Below are 16,578 nucleotides of genomic sequence, written 5' to 3'. Positions count from 1 at the left end.
ACCATCACGAATTGAATTTTTAACTAAAACTAGCTTAATATTCTGCAGTGTGTGGATGCTTTAAGAATGCTGAAGCCCGCCTTTCATGCTCCAGAACGGTAGGTGGCGGTATCCACCTATAGATGGTACCCAAATCCGCCATTAACGCCAAGAAAAAGGCCGACGTCGACGTTGCTGTGGCAACGCTTTTTGTCTTTTGTGTCCGTTGGCGATCTCTTCAGTTCAATGGCAAAAATGAGGTGATAATCCCAAAGAAGGAATCTATTTATGCCACGAAGCTCTCTTAGAAAGAAGAGACTATTTCTCCGAAACGTCCTGAATTTGTTCTCTCTCATTTTTCAGTTCAGACACGATTTGGGAGCTGGCAGCGGCGGAGGTCCGGAGTCAGGAGAGCGGAGCTGGAGAGGGGGACGGAGGAGAGACGGTCTGTGAAAGGAGTGTGTTTCTGATGGGGAGCAAGACTGGGGTTGGTACAGCCTCATGACATTATTTTCATATGTTGAAAGACGAGCTCCAAACCTTAAAATAATCATAGGTTATAGCTTGTGAAGCCAATTCGTCTTTTTCAGGGTAAAACGTCAATTCTTCTCAGATGTCTGGAGAGGTGAGTAGTTTATAGTGTCAACTGTCAACTCATAACTCATGATATGCAGACATGTTATGGTAGCTACTAGGCGCAAACAATACGCTGTTGTACATTTCATCACGAGAAAGTCGTACCCATGAATTAAGCAAGTCATTTACACAATTTTTTCCCTTTTTTAAAATCCCATTTCACCAGATAGGCTCCGCAGAAAAGTCTTTCTCTATCTTTTTTTAATATATATATTTATAAATAATATCTGGAGCATCTCTTGCTGCAACTACAGCTTCTTTGCAAAGTGTCTGAAGTTGGAGGCATTGATGGCGCCATTGCCTCCACCAGAGCTACCATAAGATTCCTGGATGCTTCCCAAATTCATCACTTTCCTCCTGATCTGTCTTGCTTTTTCCTTGCTCTTTGTAATGTGGTTTGTTCACTAACATTCTCCAACAAACCTCTGAGGCTTTATTTATTCTGAACGAGTTAAATTGCACACAATTTACCCTCAATTTCTTTTCTTTTTCTCCACAAGAGATGAGCCACCAAAGCCAACTCTAGCACTGGAGTATACGTTTGGCAGGCGGGCCAAGGGACACAACACAGTAAGGATCTTTGATGATCTCAGACCTCTCCATGATATTTCTAATAGGCTAAAGAAGCACAAATATTGTTTTTAAGATTGATATCTTAAAAAGTCTTCCTTATATTTTTTAAGTTATGTTTAAAGAAATTCAAATGCACAATAAGCACTGATCAGGGGTTCACGGCAACAAGTGATTGGAGCACAAACAAGGAAGCTGATGTAAAACTGAGCTGGAATCTAACTTAATTTAAAACTTTTTCAGTCGTAGTCAGTTCACTTGTAATATAGAAGTCATGTAAGTCTTTATAGATAGCCAGATACTTGCCTGCTGTAAAAGCGGACCTCCTCTTTCCTCTTTCAGCCCAAAGATATAGCCCACCTGTGGGAACTGGGAGGGGGAACCTCTCTCTCAGACCTCGTCCAGATCCCCATCACTCCTAACAGTATAAGGTTGGTCACTTATTGCCCTATTATTGTACTTAAAGCTTCTTGGTAGTAAAGAGGCAGCGTGTCCCTGAATACGCGGTTTTTCTCAGGTCTCTTTCTGTTGTGCTCGTTCTGGACCTGTCCAAACCCAACGCTCTGTGGGGAACCATGGAGAAACTTCTGACTGCAGCTCAAGCTCATGTGGAAAAAGTCTTTTCTGAGGCACAAAAGTCCAAACCTGGAGACAAATGGCAGAAGGCTGCTCACCCAGCAGCTCGGGTCTTACCAAAAGATTACCCAGTACGGGCGGAGATCATTGTGGTTTTCCATTTTTATTTACGTGATGTTTGTATATTTTATTTTCATATGTACTTCTGAAGATTTAACTTCATCTTTCAACAGGACAGGGAGCTGATCAGTCCTTTTCCCGTTCCACTGCTCATCATCGGCAGCAAATATGACCTCTTTCAGGTAAAGCACACAGTTAAAACTGCTCTACATTGCCTGGACGGTACATCTATTGTTTACTGCTTTCAGTTAAAGTGAGGTGTGTGCATACAGTGAAAATTTCATCTCTTGATACATCACAGGCAGTCTGGTCTATTTTGTGTGACAGATTTAAAGTGAAAGTCTTTTGATTTATGTTGCAGGACTTTGACTCTGACAAGAAGAAAGTTATTAGAAAAACCCTCCGTTTCCTTGCCCACTATTACGCAGCCTCTCTGATTGTAAGTGAACCCCAGCAGGCTATATATATCCAAATGCAGTTTAATTTCCATCTGCTGTTAAGCTGCTTTCATTTCTGTTTTTTTTCTGTCTGTTCTTTATATTAGTTCACTAGCATTAAATCAGAGGGCCTCATGTCTAAAACCAAGAGCTTCTTCTCACATCTGGCGTTTGGTCTGGACAGAGGGTGAGGAGCAAATGACCAATTAATGCAAAGATTTCATTAAGAGGAATTTTGTATGAAATTGTAGGATATGAAGAACTTAGATGTGAAGCTTTTAAGTTACTTTCTAATCACTATAAACTCAGAAGTTCTGAAATGATCAACATCTACTGCAGCAGTTCATATTCTTTTTATGAAAACTCTCATTTAGTTTTTGTTCAAACTCTTTTTTTTTAGTTGTATATGTTAGATTTGTAATTATCTGTCACCTGTTAAATAAATGAAAACAGAGAACAATCATAATAGCAACATGTCTTGAGTTCATTTGTTTTTTTTTTCTGTCTTTTTTTAAATTTTTATTTACAATCAGGAAAACTGTGTCCTGTGACTCAGGTAAACCTCTCATCATCCCAACTGGCTCTGACTCTTTCAGCCAAATAGGTGAGCAACAGCACCACCTACCGTCCAAACGACGCAACACATTTAAAATAAACCAGGACTGCAGCACATGAACGGCTCTGTGGCATAAAAAATTAACACTACATGATGAAACATCCGCAGATGAACTTTTTCAGATTTGCCACATAAGAACCACAAACCGAACTGAGCTACTAAATTAAATAATATTTAAATAATATTCAAATTTATTGGTATGCACACTTTTTAAAGGAGCTGTATAGTTTGTTTGGATGCAGAGGATTGTGAGATATTGTGTTTAAAATAATGTTTCCTGATATTTAGGGGCGCCTCCTTCAACTGACATCGACATTACGTCTCTACACGCAAAAAACCCAAAGGATCTGTGGAAGAAAGTGTACGAGCGAGTCTTTCCCAGTGAGGTAGAGGCACGTTTCTCTGTTTCAGCTCACATACAAGAACATAAATGCTCTCAGTACAAGGGAACAATCTTGTTTTCCCAGAGCCATAGTGAGCAGAGAGAGCTGAAGGATCCAGCCAAAGACCCACAGTACAGTGAGCCTCAAATTGATGCAATGAGAGCTCAGAAGGATCAGGTAACACTTTTAACGCTTACACACTTGGTTCTTCAGAGTTAAATGGTTGTTGCTACTGCAGCAAAACACTGAATAAGACTGATTTTAGACAGACAACTGTAGCTGGCGAGCAATGTTTGGGTCAGTCTCTGTGTCCGTGAACTTTGTAATCCATATCAAGGAATGCAGGTATTAATAAACAATAAGTAACAAAAGAATTTATATAAATAAATTATAAGACAGGTATGACTTGATGTTAGTTATTAAGACTATATTTAGAGAAGAAGTTATATTTATATCAGATGAAGTCTCAGACACATAAACTTTTCCCAGCATTTAATTTTTAATAAACGTAACTTTTCTTGTTTTTTTTCCCCTCCTCATTTTACAATGAGGTTGACTTTTAAGCACAATTTCTTCATTTTGTGGCACATTCTACTTTATATAAAATATGAGAGGTCAATGCTGAGTTGGAGAATTTATCTTAACTAAAATATCCAGGTTTTGAACATTAATTATTACATGATTACAAATGGAGGTTTAAATCAAGACCATCAAGAACAACGGGAAGGTAAAGCAAAAGATTCAAGTTCAAACATATTTATGAAGCATCAATTATAGAAAAAAAGCAGAAACACAAAAATTATGAACAAACAAAACAAAAACTTAAGTACTAAGACACAATCCTGTATTTTAAGAAAGAAATTAGTTTGTTAAAGAAAAACATACACATGCATTTTAAATTATACAGTGAGGCGTATTTACTCAATGACTTCACAAAACCTTTACTCGCTTTGTAGTCTAAAAATAATATGGAACTGTTTTAATATTTATTTACAATAGCACCAACAAACATCCAGATGTTAGATTTTTGATATTGTACTGATATTTCAGAGGTTCTCTCTTTCTCTTGTAGGTGCTGTTTTCTCTCCCCACTAAGTTAACATAAATAGGACTCAGATTTATTGTCTTTCCTACACGTCGCACCACCCGCCAGTGCTCTAACGTAACCTTGTGCCCTGTAGTAGCCTGGCCTTTCGGTGATGCTTTCATTAACATAACCGTAATAATGTCCTATAGTTGTAAAAGCTGATACTATCTATCTTCTTGTCAACATGCCATGGTTCCACTGTGGCACTTGAACTGCAGTAACCTGCCTGAATTACACTCTGCTATCTTCGACTGACTCTTACCTGATAACAGCATTAAAACAGATTCAAAAGATTTAAAATATGACATTTTTTTTATGAAAATAGAAGTAAAATTAAGTCATATTAATGCCATCAGTTTGATATTTTTTCACCTTTATGAATCACATGTTGCTGGATTGAACAACGTGTTTATTTTTCATTTTTAGTCAGAAAATGAGAGAAAAATGCATATTTTTAAATTGACCTCACACCATATTTTTTTCCGAAAACAAACAAATATGTCTGTATTGTTTTTTTGTCTGAATCTGTTTTTCAGGAGTTGGAGCAGTACAAAAGAAATGCAGCAAAGTCATGGAAAGAACTGCAGCTGGAGACATAAGATATACATTTGTTACACACATACAACACTTTATTGTGTACATATAATAAAAATTTTTGCTGTATTTATTTAACTTTTTTTTTACAGGCTCTTTTATGTCTATGCATTATTGGTTAAACAACCAAAAGAATTGTTCAAACTACTGCTATTAAAATGAGTTTTTCTAAAAACAATTTACAACAACTTTCTATTTTTTTAAAACATTCTTTACAGTAAGTGGAAAAAGCTGTTGATCATATTTTCCTGACAGTATTAGATAATTATTATAACTTAAAAATTACAGTGATATTCAACCAGTGTTGTCTTTTCTGTCTCCAATGTTGGGGTTATTAGTGTGCTTGTTTCAAAACTCATTATTGGTAATACACAATTTCCAGAAATATATAAAGAAAAAAAAAGTCTAGCTTAAAAAAATCAAAAGTGCTGGCAGAAATACTAAGATAATGTGCAAGTTTTATGTGAAGACTAACAAGAACATTTAAAATGAGCAGATGCTGGATTCACATGTCTTTATTGTTTTCATGTTTTTCAACTTTAAAGTAAGATCATTTAAACTTATTAGTCATCCTAGTCATGATCTATCGGAAGGTTTTTGTACTTTGCAGAACACATTTTTACATTATAGCAGACTGCATAGTTACAGTAAACTACAAAATACAACAACCGAACCAGAGAAGAACTGACCGACGTGCCAGAATTAAGGCATGTTAATGGAAATGTTTTCGTTTCAGTGGCGGATGAGTTTATCCCTGATCCTGAAGCTGATCATTCCCATCACAACCAAAGCAGGGAGGAAGGAGTAGAGGAGAACAAAGTCTAGTGTGTACCGCGACAAAGCTCCGGGGTAGCCCATGTCGATGATCTGATCCCCTGAAGTGACCACACAGGCTCCTGGTAAGGATTTGGTTCCGTCTGGAACAGCACGAAACAGAAACGATCAAACTCAGATCGTTTTTTTTGTTTTTTTCCCAAACAAGCAGACAAGAACCTTGATGTTACCCCACGCTCAACTCAAGAGTCCTTGAACATTGAACTCATTATCAGTCGCAACATCAAATATCAAAGTTGCAAAGGATCAGCAAACAAAAACAAACATATACATGTAAAATGTTTGTATGCTTTCAGTTAGGAAAGGGAAGCACATTATCTGTCTACAAAACATTAGGAAACACCAATAATGTGTTTTTAAATAAAATCTGTCATTATAAAAACAAAAAAAAGAAACTTACTGCAGTTGAACTCCAGATTGAGGAACTCGGTGACAATGAGAAGCTCACAGCTGTATTTCTGGAAGGTGAGGTAACTGAGCCACTGAAATACCATCGGCATCTGCTCTGTGCTTCTGTGGACGTGAGGAGTCAACCACGTTTAAAACTTACAAATCAATTATCCGTTTTTGTAAAGGATTTGACTTCAGATGTATTAAAAAATGAGGTTCCGCTGTGGTTCGTCTAACCTGAGGAAACCGGATCCCACCAGGATTCCTGCAATGTTAAGTAAAGCCATCCCAGTATTGACCATGTTGGGGTCCTGGACCACTCCCAGCAGCACCACCGTCAGCAACTCCCCTGGGAACAGGTTTCAATACATACAGGAAAACAAGTCACTTAAGATGGTAAAAGTACAATTTTAAACATCTATGCACTGTTAATAAAACGCCAAGATTACTAATACACCTGTCAAAACATAACGTTTTTCCTCTCTCATCCGAACAAAGCTGTACTTCAGTTGTTTATTTCTGGTCATTCATATAATAGTTTACAGCTACTACAAGCCCAAAATGTTGTTTCTTTGACTATTAGAATAAAAACAGTAAGTAAATCTATACATAAATGTGCTGCTCTAGCATGTACAGTCATGTAGAAGACTGCTGACTTGACAATTGTCCAGTAGTAATAGGTCATTTCTGAAGAAGCAAGGTGTTCACAGATTGCTGAATTAAGGCACGTTAATGGAAAATGTAGTGGATGGAAAACATGTGAAAAACAAGTACCATGTTTATGTAAACTTCTGCATTAGACCAAAGCAAAAATATATATTTAAAATATCTCCCTTTTTATTTTTTCCTTTTAATTAATAATAACAATTATTATTTTAGCAAATAATAAAAATTATTTTGCCAATCCTAAATGAACTGAAACGGAAAAAGTTTTCTCTAATTTAATGAAAGAAAGTAAGAAAATAAAACAGGCTACATTACAAATTCAACTGTGTTTCAACTGTATACTATGAATTTCACATATTTATGTTATATACATAATAACCTTCATTTTACATACGTCTTAAGTGTATAATTATTGTCTTAGGACATTGTTTGCACAAAAGTGTAACTCAAAAAAAAAAATGTAAACATTCTCCCTACACTGAATTTCACATATAGAGTAGAATTAACAAAATACACAAACTGTTCAGTGATACTAAAATGAATCAATTGAGAGGCATCCGTATTTCTATCTTTTAAGGAGAAGACAGTGGGTCTAAAAACATGTTCTAGAGCCAATATCTACGCAAGACAAAATGTCTAATTATAAGCAACATCTTATCAGCTCACCTGTTACATGGGGAACAAGAACTACAGCAGTAAAACACATAAAGCGCCACGTGTCCGGGTGCATCCCCACCGTCCTGAGAAGGGGAAAAACAGACAGGATCAAGAGTTGACTTTGTTGCTGCTTGTTTTACACAACACTCACTGAGCGCTTGATGAGGATTCATCTGCAGCTACCCACCAATAAATAAAGGAGCTGAAGATGATGACACTCAGGACGCTGAAGGGCAAGATGTGGACGATGTAGGCCAAGAACATTTGCCATTTACTGTACAGGCCGTCCTGGCTCTCCTGATCACTGATGGCTCGCAGCGCAGGGACTGTTGGGGGGGGAAACAGCAACAAAGTGACAACTTTATGACCGAGTTCGGTCAGATACTCTGAAACTGATCCTCCAAAAAGTCTCAGAAACAAAAATGGGGAAGAGCGGGGACATTTGAGTAGGAACAAGATTTCTATAGGGGATAAAAAAAGTACATTTATAACCTTTCTTTGCCTACTTTTACTGTTGGTCATTTGCTCCATTATTAATAACTAATTATCTGACACTGCAAAATCCCCCTAATAAATCGAACCGATTCTGAATTCTCTTCCAAGAACTCAGTCCACCTAACTCGGTAAAAGCCATTACTTTACAACATGCAGTTCAGTATAATATCTTATCAGCAAATTTCAAGGTCAGTCTGATAAAGCAGTCACTACCTCTGGCTGAGACTCCTGCTCAATTCATCGTTTTATCATACCTCTTATCCTCTTTATCTGATATCTACAGCCCTAAAGCTTGTTTTAGACGCAGACGATAAGCAGCAGATACTTGGCTAAAAGAACAGGACCACTCATATAGAGCTGTTTAGATAACCCTGTATGTCATCTATAAGTGATGTGAAATTTAAGATTAATTTTAGACAAACAAGAAGTAGTTTAAGTAGAATGTTTTGTACTTTTTTTTGTTTGCTTTTTGAGGAAGTCTTGAACATGTTAACCCCAGAAAGACTCGCGTACATAAGCTAAAACATAATCTAGACTAGGCCGTATCGACATTGTAGGTTTGTAGGTTAAAGTTTACTGTGGTTCACTGAACCGGTGGTGGAAGAAAAGGTTCATTACCCTTTTAGCATTAATAGCTAAACACAATCAGTCAAACAACGGAGATAAATCATCGAGAAAGGATTCACCTTTTCAGTCTGTCGTGCCATCTGGTTCACGCCTGACTTTGAACCGCAGCTGGGATTGACCTCTGAGGTCACCCTGTGGCACGAAAACGCAGCGGACACTTCTACTGCTGGAAACTGCATGCGTCTAAGTTATCTGTCCAGAACAGAACGTCCCACAGTCGCTCAATCTGTCTGTACTCTGGGGGTGGGGGGGGATTTGAAGGATAAATCAGCACTTTGACGTTTCTGACATGCTCTCTGCGCTGCTTTTGAACAATTTGTGCAGTAAAAGAAGCTGCACTGCTGTGAATGCTGCTGTCAGCGCGAAGCGCCAAAGTAATATCCTCAAGCAAGCCGCCACACAACACTTTGTACATCTACCTTCCACCTGGTCTCGCAGCACCAGATTTAGCTCTGCGGCCATCTTGTTTGCAAGTTTTGTAACTTGATGTACAAATGAGATGATGGAAAGTTTCTGTCTTCTGGTGAATCTGCATGGAGTCTGATTTAGGCCTCGTTTGGTTTGGGCAGCACATTAAAGACATCACTCAGCTACATTGGGCACGGTGCCCAACAGCTGGACCAAACAATGAGCTGTTTAATTTTTCTATAAAGTGAATCATGTTCGACACCGATAATCATTTAATTAGATCCTTGCAGCGTTTCATATGATAGTCCAACATAAAGTAGTACCCAAAAAAATTGGAGGACAATAATATAATACCCATAAAAGCACAGTACAACAAAAATACTTTTCATTTTACCATTATGTACCACTTTAGGTTGGTCTGTCAAAGAAAATCCCATTAAAATCCATTAAAGCTTGTTGCACCATGACAAAAACAGAAAAATAAGCTTTGTAAAGCAGCATAAGAAGTAAAATTGCGGGCTTGCTGGCGACGCTTAATAAACCATGAGTGTTAGAACGTATAAATATGGTGACGGTGGACTCACAGAGAGAAACCGCATTGAGCATGCCAGTATAAGGCGAAGCGGCCACGCACTGATAGATCATTCCTATCCGGTCCTGCACTGCACCCTTGGCCACATCCATGTCTAGATGGATGACGAAGAAGGCCACGAAGAAACCGTAGATCAGGTTCTGGGACAGACGCATGATCACACCGATCCTGTCTCTGGAGAGGTTTCGGACCGTTCGCCTAAACACAAAATCACACACACATCAAGCACAGCCGTTAAGACACAAAACTCGCTATCGCTATAAAGAGTTCAAGCTGCGGTAAAGACTACAGACCTAACCAGAACTCCAAGCTTGGCAGCGCAGTTGGGCGACTCTTTGTTTTTAAAGGGGATGGCGGGTTTGTCTGAGATCTGCAGGTTCTGCTCCATTTTGTCCAGCATGTTCTGGTAGATGGCCGACCTCTGATAGGACGACGTGATCTCGTGCATCCGACTGAAAGTGGCGGCCTCCCTCTCACTGCTGCGCGTGTCCACGGAGGTGAAGTCGACTGTTTGGCATCATATGAGTTTTTATAACGTCTGCTGTTGTACATGTGCGGTGTTCTGTCACTGTGCTGTATTGCTCTGTGTTATTGATACCGTAGATATCAAAAGGGTTGCAGTACTCTGGACACTCATATCCACACTGGCTGAAGAAATCCACCATTTCCTCCGGCTGACCACAGAACACCAGCTCTCCCCGACTCATTATGGCGATCCTGCTGAACACCTGACGGGTCAACACGCACGAGAACAGGTTACCTTCACAGTTAACGTTCATGCAAAAGTATTTCAATACCTAGATTTTTATTTATTTATTTCTGTTTTTACTTCTTGACGTCAGTGTACTTTATTGGATTTTATGCGATAGGTCAACAGGGAACTTTTTTTGTCTAAACCTCATGAGAGCAAACATTTGGACGCCCTCTTTGTCTTCTTCAGAGTCAGAAAGCAAAGCATCATTTTTAAATGAGAGACAGAGGATTTCTGATTTTCAGTAACTCCAATTTGCTTTTCATCCCAAAACTCACCCTGAAGAGCTCTGAGCGTGGCTGGTGGATGGTTACTATGACGATGCGGTTCCTCCTAGCCAGCTCTGCCAGCAGCACCACGATCTGATTGGCCGTCATGCTGTCCAGGCCAGTGGTTGGCTCGTCCAGTAAGATGACCCCTGCAGGAACACCATCCCAGCGACCTCGTCACTGTCACACGCTGAAACACTGGGCACAAGTTAAAGAGTGGACAGCAACTCCTCCTCACCCAGGCAGAAAACTTTCAACAGCACTTCTTATAAAGTGGCACTTGCAGGCCTCTCTGTAGGTCCAACTTAACTTGGGAAGATAAGTGAGTTCACTCTTTTTTTTTTTTTAGTTAATTACTCTAATTAGAACAATTAAAAGATTGCCTCTTTGCATTATGAAAGCAGGGTGGAATTAGTAGATGCTTTAATTGTGAGATTAATTCATTTCCTGGTTGATTGGAGAGGCAGCGAATGGGAACTTTTCATTACTCCGACTGTGACTCTCTGGGAATGTGTGTGTGTTCATGGCCAGTTAATCCTGAATGAGGACTAAGACCCTCAGTCCTCCCTGGAGCACTTCAGACCTGATAAAGCGCACCTAGGAGTAGCACACACACGCACACACACACAGGTGGGTCTGTGCTCATTCCCTTCCTGGTGTGATAACCTGGTCCTTTAATACTCTTCTCAATCACCCCATCCCTTTTTCTGTCCTCTCGTTATCTCAGCACCATTTAGATTCTTTTGTTTTATTCAAGGGGGATTTTGAAACTCTTGGGGTGAGATACGGGTCATTTATTGAACTCCTGTCATTTAACACTAAAGTTCTGCGTTCAGTCTTGTTTGCATTTTGCAGTTTATGCATTTAGTGCGACTGAAAAACGTAAAAGAAATGCCTGAAATTGTCAAATCTTGTCCTGCTTTCTCGGTTCTCTCTTGTAATTTCCAGATGAATTGTGTCTGTATAGTTCATTTAAGATTTGTTTTTCTTCTACTGACAAAGCTTTTCTTTTTTTTTAGTTCAGTTGGAATGACTATTTACTGAATGCAGGAATAATGAAAGAAAGAATCTTTAAATAACTTATTCTAAAATCAGACGTTTTTATAGCCTAAGATTACTATACTTTTACACAATTTGGAAAATCCCAGGTAATTATGTCATGGCTATATAAATTTCCAATAGGTTAATTTACTAGCCTAAGTTAACCAAAGGTCATAACCACAGTCTATTTAAGATAGTGACTCACTGCTGGTTTATCATCATGGAAAATAAAATAAATGCCCCAAATATTAATAAGAGAATTGAGAGCCTTCAAAACTCATACAGGGAGGAAAAAGCCATTACTCTCAAAGCAACATTAAAAGTCAGATTAGCTCAGAAACAAAGCTAGCAAGTTAAGATGACTTCTGTATTAATTTTGTTGCTGTACTAGCAACAAAATTAATATTGTTGCTAGTAACTGAAATGTAACTTAAATAGTAATACCTTTTTAAAATCTTGTAATGCACACATTTTCTCTAGTAACAGCAACTAAAATATGCAGTTCCTTGGTAATCAGTCTCAGGATAAAGAAGCTAAACGTGTTAAGAAGCTCGGCTTTAGCATTAGCACTGATGCTAACGTAGCTAAAGTTGGATGCAAGCTTACATTCTTGCTACAAAATAGTGTTTTCTCCTTTATAACTCTTAGGACTGTTTTAAAATTTTAGTAATTGAATGTATTATCAATAATAATGTCCAGATAAACATATTAGCTGCTTATTTAGCACAGCTAACAGATAATTAACTAAAGATTTTGGTTCAGTTATAAAAATGTGGTGGAGAATATATTACTGAAACAAACTAGTTAATCTTGTTGTTATTGAATCATTGTTGAACATTACATTAAAAAAATCTAATGTGTATGGCTTTTTATATTCCCCCCAAGGCCTAGACATTGTTTAGTAAATCATTTTAATGGATCTGAGATTCATCATTTGAAGAATAATGTCCGTCTGCTGTTTTATTTCATAGTCGCCATTTAAATTGGCTGCAGACCTCGGAAGACTTTTTCATGGATAAAATGTCTGTAGCTGGAACTTACTTGGATCCTGGAGTAACTGGCTGGCGATGGAGACCCGCCGTCTCTCACCGCCAGAGATCCCAGTGAAAATTCGACCTCCAATAACACTGTGCGCCACGTGACTGAGACTCAACTCGGCCATCACTGCCGACACCTACATGCAGACCACAGGTCAAGGTCGGTGAGCAGTAATTACCACCAAGATAGACTGATTATCAATGTAAGATATCATTTCATTTCTTAAAGGGGAAATACATTTAGAAATGCCAGAATATTAGAGTTGATCTCGAACAGGAACGTACAATCTTGTGTCACACATCATTAGCGAAACTTCTCTGTTTTGCTCTTCTCACAAATTGTGTGAACGTTTTGCTCAAAGCAGAGAAGCCCGTAACAGTGGACAGAACGCAGGAGAGCCCCCCAAACCTTTTTCTTGATGGCTTCCACTGAGTGTTTCTGCAGGGCCAGCTGGGCAGTGTAAGTCAGGGTTTCCTCCACTGTCAAATAACTCAGCAAGTTATCACTCTGAAAAACAGACCAAAAAGAAAAAAAACCCAATTCAATGCTAATTTTAACTTCTGGTAACTTTCAGTGGAAAACATGTAGAGAATACAAAATAAATCAATGCTTGATTTTGATCTGATTTGTTTAACTGTTAAAAAAAACTACAACAAAAAAAAAAAAAACAAGAAAATCAGTAGGACAGAGAAAACATGTGCATACATAACCGAGAACAACATAATTTGTTTACCATCACTGTTCTGTTTGAAAAAGGAGCAGGAAGACATGAACATTTATTTAGTCCTACCCCTTATCTCAGTTTAATGAAATATATTACTTAACGTCTTAATTGTCAAAATGTTGGAGTTAAAACCGTGTTATAATATTCATGTCCCTGTTTAGGTCCAGAAGAAGGACATTTTTATGGAACAGAATAAACATTTAGAAGTCAACAGATCTGTTCATGATCATTCACATATATTTAAATATTCAAGTTTTCCTATGCAAATAGCCTTGTTACACACACACACACACGCACACACACACACACACACACACACACACACACACACACACACACACTTCAAGCAGCTGGACCTGCTTCAATTAGCACATGGCGCGCCACCCGGTCCCAGTCCTCCTTATTGTCTCCTCCGAATGACTTTAATATCAGGAGCTCATATCACCTCCTCATCTGCGGCTTAGCGGAGGAAGTTAATGACGAAGCTTAGAGAGCAGAAAGCTTTGCTATCAGCGAAGGGAGGGAGACGATTTTGAAACGAAGCAAAGCCCGTTTTTTAAACTACTGTTTTTAATTCAAGCTTTGGACACACATGAGCACCTCTCATTGAGAGATTAGGGGTGTGAGGAGGCTATCAAGGGTCTTAAGTTAATTTCATAAAGAGAGCAGGGCGGCCTGTTTGGAGATTTTGCCAAAGTGCGAGTGTCTTTTGTGTTTGTGATCTAAAAGTAGTGGGGCGGTGAAGAACCCTCCTCGGTAAAGTTGTGCAAAAAGTCCCCGAATAAACTCAGCTCTTACTCAGGTAACTTATTGAACCTTTTATTTGATTACATTTCTGAAAATGCTTGAGGAAAATCACTAATGCTACAAATATTGGTTCTCCCGGTGATTCTTATTTTACCTTTTAAAGTTATTCAGAGTGTCTGTGAACCATTTTGTTAGTAATTCAACATTTTCTATTTCTAATAAGTCTGTGACACAGAGGTCAATATATACACACCACTGTTCAAGATCAGAAAGACATGAAAACGTGCCCTTCATTTAAAGCAGGTGTGAGCCAAATACAAAATGAGTTAATGGGGGGGGGGAAAGGTTACATTATTGGTATTTTAGTGTAATCCGGACAGATTTGACATGTTGTAGTTTATTCTAGTGAACTAACAACAGAGAGAACATGTTTATGTTTGAGGTTTCCTCTTCTCCAGGCCTGTTTTGAAAAATATGCAGGTTCCAGTTTAAATTCAGTCATCGTAAATGGCATGATCTGTTTATTTTTTTATTTATTTATTTATTTTACCTGCAAGACATAGGAGAAACAGTCCTGATATTCTTCTCTCTTCAGCTTTCTGCCATTGATGAAGACCTCACCCAGCAGGGTGCCGGAGCTCCCGATCCGGCCAGCAATGGCATCCAGCAGCGTTGTTTTCCCCGAGCCTTCACGATGCAGAATTAAAACACAATCAAGGACAATCACTGCGCACACAAACTGACTCATTTGATGCACGACTCGAGCTTATTGGCACAACCGCAGCTGGAGGAATGAACTGCACCCTGTTCAATCCCACATTTCTGTTCCTGATGTTCAGAAACAGAAAAGGGAACCATTTCTCTGTGTTTTAGCGAACAGATTCCAACTTCCAATTAAACTTATGCCGTAGGAGTTTCATCAATCTCAAGCTGATGTACCGATTAGTTTGACATTTTCTCATTTTAACACATCTCTGTTTAGGTTCAACTACTTTTGGTAGTTTAGCTTCTCTGGAAAACAGGAAAAACGCATGAAGCCCTCATAACTAGCTGCATGGTAGTAAAAGAATAATAATAATAATAATAATAATAATAAGAAGAAGAAGAAGAAGAAGAAGAAGAAGAAGAAGAAGAAGAAGAAGAAGAAGAAGAAGAAGAAGAAGAAGAAGAAGAAGAAGAAGAAGAAGGTATCAGTTTGGGGGTGAAACTGAAAGACAAATGTAGTTTTTTTCCTTCTTCCAAATAGTCATGTTGTTTTTTCATATTATTACAAATTGAGATGAAACAGAGCAGCACTTCTCTTAGCAGAATATAAAAATGACATAATTGCAAGATTACGTTGGAAACTGACTTTGAGTATGTCTAATTGTTTCCAGATCTGGTGGGGGGGAGAAGCAGCTATGACTGAACTCTTTGCTCTTTCGACCTGCGTTACGAACCTGAATTACCCAGAATGCCCATGATCTGGCCGCTGTCTACGTGGAAAGAGACGTCGTTGAGGATCTGACGGGTCCATCTCTTCCTGCAGGAGGGCAAGTCCCACCACTGTCCAACACGGTCACTAAAACAAACACAGAGAGACATGCATGAGCCACATGCTAACTGCGGTTGTATTTATTCATCTCACACCTGCCAATAAAGCGCTGAAATAATTCTTGCTTTAAAGACAAAAACTACAATTTGTTGTTTATAAAATTTGGGAGAATTATTTGTGTAATTTTAATCTGAAAGAACCTGCACATATTCTGTTTTTTTGTTTTTGTTTTTTTGTTTTTTAGTCCAAACGCAAAACCGTCTGCATGCAGCGTTTACCTGACAGTGTAGGAAATGTTTCTGACACCAAGACAACAGGACGGCTCCGGCCTCCCCTCCCCTCCTTCCCTCCACACATCCCTCTTCGCCTCGGACACAAACTTGAACGACCCTTCGGCTTCCGTCTCGTTCCGTGGCTCCGCCGCCTCCGGGGAATAAAATCGGTTCATGTCTCCGATCCAACTCCGGCTGCGAGACGACAACCGGACATCGATCTGTTAATAGCCCTGACTGTGTTTCTGTGCAGCTGTGTCAGTGGTGTCCCTCGGAACCATAAAAAAAAACAGGTTCATGCCTGTTATCTCTGAGAACTTTGATCTGGAGTTGTGCAAAGAAAGGGGGAGAGAAAAAAAAAAAAAACTCAGACAGGTTAAGTCCATCCACAGACTCCAAGTCACTCGACAGACCTCACATCATGAGGCTACTTCCACGAAAGCAATAAGTTGCGGGACGAAGCGGCCGAAGAACTGACACGACATGAACTTGGATGACTTGAGGAAGAAGGAGCTTTCAGGGGAGATCTTCAGCT

At 38.9% G+C, this 16,578-nt stretch overlaps 2 protein-coding genes across 2 annotated transcripts; one reads left to right on the top strand and one right to left on the bottom strand.

Moving 5' to 3' along the window:
• The first annotated feature begins 130 nt into the window (after positions 1 to 130).
• Positions 131 to 5,076, top strand: dync2li1 (dynein, cytoplasmic 2, light intermediate chain 1). Its single transcript, XM_008428722.2, has 13 exons — positions 131 to 239; positions 343 to 466; positions 570 to 604; positions 1,116 to 1,185; positions 1,528 to 1,616; positions 1,703 to 1,892; positions 1,995 to 2,063; positions 2,243 to 2,320; positions 2,426 to 2,505; positions 2,852 to 2,922; positions 3,223 to 3,320; positions 3,402 to 3,494; positions 4,941 to 5,076. Exons 1-13 carry the CDS (start codon positions 226 to 228, stop codon positions 5,001 to 5,003), a joined length of 1,074 nt encoding a protein of 357 aa, XP_008426944.1. The 5' UTR covers positions 131 to 225; the 3' UTR covers positions 5,004 to 5,076.
• On the bottom strand, positions 5,008 to 16,227 carry abcg5 (ATP-binding cassette, sub-family G (WHITE), member 5). The gene is made up of 14 exons (XM_008428721.2): positions 16,050 to 16,227; positions 15,677 to 15,798; positions 14,788 to 14,924; positions 13,175 to 13,273; positions 12,770 to 12,902; positions 10,697 to 10,836; positions 10,266 to 10,395; positions 9,961 to 10,174; positions 9,660 to 9,865; positions 7,733 to 7,871; positions 7,555 to 7,628; positions 6,460 to 6,571; positions 6,233 to 6,345; positions 5,008 to 5,915 (listed from the first exon to the last, which is right to left on the bottom strand). Exons 1-14 carry the CDS (start codon positions 16,217 to 16,219, stop codon positions 5,731 to 5,733), a joined length of 1,974 nt encoding a protein of 657 aa, XP_008426943.1. The 5' UTR covers positions 16,220 to 16,227; the 3' UTR covers positions 5,008 to 5,730.
• Between the last annotated feature and the right edge of the window lie 351 nt (positions 16,228 to 16,578).

Source organism: Poecilia reticulata, linkage group LG15 (genome assembly GCF_000633615.1).
Source record: "Poecilia reticulata strain Guanapo linkage group LG15, Guppy_female_1.0+MT, whole genome shotgun sequence".
Lineage (NCBI taxonomy): Eukaryota > Metazoa > Chordata > Actinopteri > Cyprinodontiformes > Poeciliidae > Poecilia > Poecilia reticulata.
The sequence above is the reverse complement of the archived record's forward strand: the minus strand, read 5'-3'. Positions and strand labels throughout refer to the sequence as shown.